Source organism: Phoenix dactylifera, unplaced genomic scaffold, assembly GCF_009389715.1.
Source record: "Phoenix dactylifera cultivar Barhee BC4 unplaced genomic scaffold, palm_55x_up_171113_PBpolish2nd_filt_p 000523F, whole genome shotgun sequence".
NCBI classification, from domain to species: domain Eukaryota; kingdom Viridiplantae; phylum Streptophyta; class Magnoliopsida; order Arecales; family Arecaceae; genus Phoenix; species Phoenix dactylifera.
This window is the reverse complement of record NW_024067934.1, coordinates 182,354-188,829: the sequence shown is the minus strand read 5'-3', so window position 1 is coordinate 188,829 and position 6,476 is coordinate 182,354. Positions and strand designations below refer to the sequence as shown.

The window sequence follows — 6,476 nt, the reverse complement described above, 5'->3', positions numbered from 1 at the left end:
ATACGAACAAGAAAACAAAACAGTTCAAACAAAGAGTCTGTCACACCTAAAATTACCAACTAAAAAAAGAAAAGATTCACTCACGAGGTGTATGGATAATATATCCAACCCCAGATCTATCTGTCTTTAGTCCCACCGTTTCTAGGTCCAACCCAATATTTATCATGCATTAACGACGGAAACCGGTCATGCCTAATAATCGAGCCAAATCCAACAAAAGGGAACTCATTTATCTCGTAAACCCCCCTCCCCCGCCCGAAACCCTCTCCCTACCCCTCCTCTCTCCCCCCTCTCTCTCTCGCTCGACCTGCCTGCTTCCATGCTATTTTTATCTGAGGTCTGAGGAAGAGAACATAGTTCAAAAATAGCAGCCCAAAATCCCAGATTAAACGAAGAATTCTAAACCGACCCCACTTTGTGTCGGTCCACTTTCCTCTCCGACCCTCCTCAATTCCTCTCCCCACCTCCCTCTTCGATGGAGGATTCCGATCGAAGAGGTGGCGGCGGAGGAGGAGGGAACCCAGCCGCGGCCCCCCTCCTCGCAGCCTCCGCCGACGACGACGGGGGCGGCGCCACCGCCAGTCGGAGCATCCCGGTGATGCTGGGACGGGCCACCTCGCGGCGGCTGATGCGGGCGCCACCGTCGTCGACGACGGCGGCCGCCGTGGCGGCGATGAGGGAGACCGCAGCGCTCCAGCTGGAGGAGCGCCACTACGACTGGGGCTACTCGAAGCCCGTGGTGGCCCTAGACCTGGTTTGGAATTTGGCCTTTGTTTTGGTCTCGGCGTCGGTGCTGCTGTCGACGGCGAGGGAGCGGCCGTCGACGCCGATCAGGGCGTGGATCTTTGGGTACGCCGTGCAATGCCTCCTGCACGTCGGGTTTGTGTGCTTCGAGTATCGGCGAAGGCGGCGGCGGAGGACGTGGAGGAGGATTAGATGGGTTGGCGCCAGGGAGGAGGATGGCTTGGAAGATATCCCGGAGAGCAGGTTTTGTTCTTAATTAGGAATTAATCGTTCTGTTTTTCTTTTTATTTTTTAAATTCAATTCTACTGTTTTCTTTGAGGGTGGAATTGGTTGAACTATAACATTATTAGGTTGATATGTTGGAGCATGCGATGCCAAAATTCTGTGATTTTGAATTTTTAACACTTTGTTGCATAGAACGTGGTTTGGTTGTGTGTCTGTTTTGATGTTTGTGTGATGATTGTTTGTGGAGGCAAATTGTGGTTTAAGATTATGAGTTTTTGTAAAAATTATGAGAAGTATTTTGGTGATTGAGGGAAAAGTGAACTAATTTATGGCACTTTTAAGAGTTGATCCTTTTTTAATTTATGAAAATTTTTATCTGTTAGAATTTCTGTGCTTTGAGGTGCTTTTGTTAGTTGCTGTCCAAATTTTTTTCTCTTAGGCTTGTCTGGATTCTTGATGTGGTTTGATTGGGATCTGGTTCCTTGGCTTTTTGGTGGGATTGCATTTTTCCCAGTTTATAGATTTCTACTGTTTCATAAAATTCTGATGTTGTATGTATAGAAAATATTTGTCTCCTTGGTATTTCCTAAAACATCTGATTTTGCCTTGTCAATTTACTTTAAGGATCATATATGGTTTTATTATCTTTGATCTGTTTCTGATATAATCTAGTCTGGAGCATCTTGCTCTACCATACATGTAGGCCAAATTTCATCGTGAAATATTATTTAAAGTTTGGATAATTCATACCCTGATTCTAAGCATATAATCCAGAGGTGAAAGGCTTTTTTACTTATAGAAGTTCATAATAAGTGCATCATCATATGTTCACTCTGTGAGTTCCCTCATTGTTTTCCTATTGACGTGTATGACATTGTCAAGTATTTGGATTCTATCAAGTGAGGTGGAAAAGAATGACTGTGTACCCCAAACAGTTTTTTGGAGCAACATAAGAGTGTCTTGATCTGTGAATATCAACTTCATATAAACATCATAACTTGGACCCAGTATACTTTCTTGATTTCTTGGTATTGCCAAGCCTCTAAAAGCTAAAATTTTTAATACTTGAAAACGTAAGAAGATTTTTATTTTAGCATTTAAATAAGATAATTTGCTCCTGATATTTTAGAAAAATATATAGCAATTTATGTTTTTATCACCATAATAAGATCAATGGCATAGCATTGTTTTTCTCTTGGTTGTTCTGCTAACTAGATGAGTATAACTTGAAGACCTTTTAAAGGCCTTTTGACAAAAAATCATTTGTTAATTCAACAAATTCTAGTCAACTCATGCTTGAGGAACCAATGCAAACCAAGGAAACTCGTAGTTATTTCTGAAGTCATGTTTCTGATAGTTGATGAATAACTTTTTTGGGCCACTCCAGGCTTTTGCTCCAGCAACTGATTTGCATTGCTGAACAATGAACAACACTTCCTATAGGTTTTTTTTGGCAGTCTATTTGGAAGTATTTAACAAGATTATAATGTTATTTTTACTAACTTGTATCTTCTTAGCAGACAGTTTTTTATTTCAGAATGAATTTTGTGAATCATTGGCATCACATTTGCATTTGCAATTTTGGAAATTAATTCTGATAGTGGACTTGCTAGATTTCCCCCCAAAAATTAATTAAGATATCATTATTCGGTACACTGTGTTTTGCAACTATATTATGGGCAGAAATAAAATGGGAAGTGTGGTAAAGTTACTGCTGTTATTCTTCCAGGCCATTTTGTGCTTTGCACAAGAATGAAATGATGATTCTGCTGACTGTAGAAGCTTTCAGTGATGATTTGCATGCATCTTATTATAGGTCATGAAAGGAAGATCTAACATGCCCCTAAACAAGTTCCTGAAATGATTATCCATCAAATTTCATCAGCTTAGTCTTTGGCCTAGCATGTTCCTTCAACAATGACTTTAGTCCTCTGTTTTAAGTTTTTTCATCTCATTATATATAATGAAGGTATGCAACAACATATAAATAATTTTAGCTACTCTTCCCCTTCTAATTCCAAATATGTTACACATGTCAGATTCTCAAACTATCAAATTAAATCTGCCTAAAAGTTAAATTAAAATAAAATCCATTTAAGATGATAAGTGTCTTCTTGATCCACCTTACAAAGTGCTCATGTATATCTTTAAAAGAAATTGCACTTAACAATTCATTGAAAGAAAAAGTTATTACTTATGAAACAAGTTGAGCAAACACTTGCATTTTAGGAGGCACAAGGCATTTGAATTGCTAAGGCCATACAACATCCCATTTATATCCATTGTTCTGATTTTTTTTTTCAAGTTCTATCAGCAAAAAATAGAACTTGCATGTCTAATGGGATGTGTCTATAGTCTACAATATAATATTGCAGGTGTTTACTTGCCTAAAATTTGTGTTATTCCATTTTATAATATTTTACTGTTTATTTTCAGGACCGTTAAGAAATTGGAATCTATTAATGCAATGATTTCGTTACTCTGGTGGATGCTTGGTTTCTATTGGATTGTTGTTGGTGGGCAAACACTCCTGCAAGATGCTCCTCGTCTCTACTGGTAGGAATATGTGGAAATCGTCCTCTTTTTGTTAAACTGAGTTGTATATTAGTTATTTTTATGAAGCAATTTCTTGTTCCAGCTGCAAGTTTAAATGGACATAGATACACAGATATGTATCCCTTAGAATCTGAGAAGCCTAGGAGACCAATATGAATTCAAAGATAGAGGCCCAATTAAGGACAAATCAGATTCATTTTTGAATATGACATCAGCTTAAGGATGAGAACAAACAAATTATTTGTTTGTTATGGGTATTTTGTTGACACTCTGAGCAATTTTGGTTGGCCTAAATGATTTATTTTCCTTACAAATTCATGGTATTTTCCTTGATTTTATCTTTGTTATAAAATGCAAAAGTTGATGCTATCAAGGAGCATAGCACTGCTAGTCCTGCAGAGAAGCCTCTCTATCAAGGCAAGATTATGGGTTTGAAATAACCTTCTTTGATGGCAGGTTTGAAGCAACATGTAGATAACTTTCTAGATCATAGAAGCATGAAGTGGAAGTAGTAACAGAAGTGGGTCAAGATTCTTTTAGGGACAACAAGGTTTACATTGCTTACAGCCAAAGCAGCACAGTGAACTATAGCTTCAGCATAGTTTGCAAATAAATTTGGAACCATATGGTGAACACTGCTTACAGGTTTGAGAAATTGGATGAACATATGTAACTAGGATGAACTTGTGATCAGTTTGAAGTGTGATGTTAACATTATATAATAACCTAATTCCTTGTGCATTCAATAAAGGAATCCTTAAGAACTTGTGGAAATTTTCAATCCTGGAAAAATGTATATCTGAAATCTTTTGAAGCACAGTTTCTGTTCACTTTTTTAACAAAAACTATTTAGGATTTGAATTAGTAGCTTTTGTTCTCTACTAGTTCTTGGTCATGCTATTGAGTTAGTATAGTCTTTTTTCATTTTCATATGCATCTCTTGATGGTTTTTCTAAAATAATTTGCAGGTTAACAGTGGTGTTTCTAGCATTTGATGTGTTTTTTGCTATATTTTGCATCATGCTGGCATGTATAATTGGCATAGCTCTCTGCTGTTGCTTGCCATGCATCATAGCGTTTCTATATGCTGTGGCTGGCCAAGAAGGTGCATCTGATGCTGACCTTAGCAGACTCCTCAAGTTCCGGTTCCGTGGAGCCAATCAGCCAAAGAATTTTGATCTTGGAAAGGAACAAGCAGTTACAGTGACAATTATGGAGCAGGATTCAATTGCTGATCTTGCACTTCCTCCAGAGGACTCGGTAGTGCTTTCTGTATACCCGCTGTATCTCTCCTTTGAGTTTGACTGTGTTTCTTTGTTTTATTTTGAGTGCCTGTTTCTTTTTCTTCTTACTAGTTCTTTTTCATTTCCTATCTAGTGAAGAATACATGTTTATTATCTGCCTCTGATGAGAGGTGTTGAGGCAAAATGCATTATATCTGTTGTGATAAACAGGGCTCATGGACATTTGGTGGTAAAGGTATGTATTTTGGAAAAGGGCTCCATTGTTAACAGGATGTAGTGAAATGTATTCAGAGTGGAAAACATACTCATGAACGGATCCATTCATCAGTTGTAGAATCATGTTGTAATTTGAACATCAGTTCATCTCTTATTTCTTCCTACAAACAACAACATCAACTTATGAACAAGAAACTAGCTTGCAAATTAATTCTGTGCAATAAAATACTTACTAACTCTAATTATACAGCCAGGTGTGATATATTATGATCAAACCAAGTTAATGCAAAAGCAATATTATAGTCTTAACAGTTATGTTTGACCTGGATAAAACTTGGAATGTGATTACATATATAAAGCCTAAGATGGGAGTAGGTTAGCACTAGAAAATGAAGATTGGAGGGAGGTAAATCATGTATAACTAGTGGACTTAACATTGAAGCTAATTATGAATGTTCATCTGCCTTTACCCTCCAGTTTTTTTTTTTTTTTTTTTTTAAATCATGGTATACAATTATCTGCACTTCATACCTGCGAAATCCCAAAAAGTTTTCTGCAGAGTTGTGGTCTCCTATACTATATATGCTATAGAAAAGCTTCTTAAAACTGCGATTACAGGAACAGTTCCTCGTCTTTGTCACAATTTTTTTTTGAAAAAGTAATAAGTTATGTATATTAGCTGTCTTCAGATGCTTTTCCTGGGTAACTGCTATAGTGGGAGCCTGACTTCCCTTGTGAACTGCTTTTGTAGGAATGCTGCATTTGCCTTTCCCAATACGAAGACGGGGCAGAGCTGCACTCACTTCCCTGCAACCACCATTTCCACTCTGGATGCATTGTCAAGTGGCTCCGGATTAATGCTACATGCCCCCTCTGCAAGTACAACATCCTCCAAGGTGATGAATATGTCTGATTTCGATTCATGTCTCCAAATTCAAGTGGGCGCGTACCCGGAGACAGCTTGCCCCAAATGTTTTGACCTCCCCATTCCTGTAAGGCCATTAACCCTGCTATGCGGCCAAGTACTAACACCCAGGCATTTTTGGCTGTCTTGGTTTGAGAAAATTTCTTGTCATGAAAAAAAAACAAAGAGAGAGAGAGAGAGAGAGAGAGAGAGAGAGAGTTTCTTGTATATTCTTTTTCTGACAGCTTGGCATCATGGAATTTCGTACATTTTGAATGATGCACACGATAGGTAAAATCCAGCAGAAATTTTCTTGCACTGTCGTCAATTATTCCCCGTGCTATAAACCACTGAGGAAGAAAACTGAGGGCTTCGATACAATTATGCAGGGTAACAGATTAGGGCCGGCATACTTTTAGCTGGCAGCTAATGTGATTTGCTAGCATTTTCTATCGCTGCTGCCTTCGTCTCAGAGTGCAAAAACCTTGAAGAAATCACTTTTCATCGTTTTCAGTCCAAGCCTCAATTACAGGATACATTGGAACTTTTATTCTGGTGGACTTGTTCCTTTTGGAATGTTGAGAAT

At 38.3% G+C, this 6,476-nt stretch overlaps 1 protein-coding gene across 1 annotated transcript; it reads left to right on the top strand.

The window, feature by feature from the left end:
* The first annotated feature begins 228 nt into the window (after nucleotides 1–228).
* On the top strand, nucleotides 229–6,212 carry LOC103698018 (E3 ubiquitin-protein ligase At1g12760-like). The gene is made up of 4 exons (XM_008779969.4): nucleotides 229–987; nucleotides 3,407–3,526; nucleotides 4,495–4,786; nucleotides 5,738–6,212. The coding sequence occupies exons 1-4, from the start codon at nucleotides 476–478 to the stop codon at nucleotides 5,897–5,899; spliced, it is 1,086 nt and encodes a 361-aa protein (XP_008778191.1). The 5' UTR covers nucleotides 229–475; the 3' UTR covers nucleotides 5,900–6,212.
* The last annotated feature ends 264 nt before the right edge of the window (nucleotides 6,213–6,476 follow it).

Excerpts from the sequence above, each read along its gene's own strand:
- LOC103698018 (XM_008779969.4), top strand. The coding sequence starts at position 476 with ATGGAGGATTCCGATCGAAGAGGTGGCGGCGGAGGAGGAGGGAACCCA. Across the intron at positions 988-3,406 it reads GAAGATATCCCGGAGAGCAG|GACCGTTAAGAAATTGGAAT; the intron begins GTTTTGTTCTTA and ends GTTTATTTTCAG. Across the intron at positions 3,527-4,494 it reads GATGCTCCTCGTCTCTACTG|GTTAACAGTGGTGTTTCTAG; the intron begins GTAGGAATATGT and ends AATAATTTGCAG.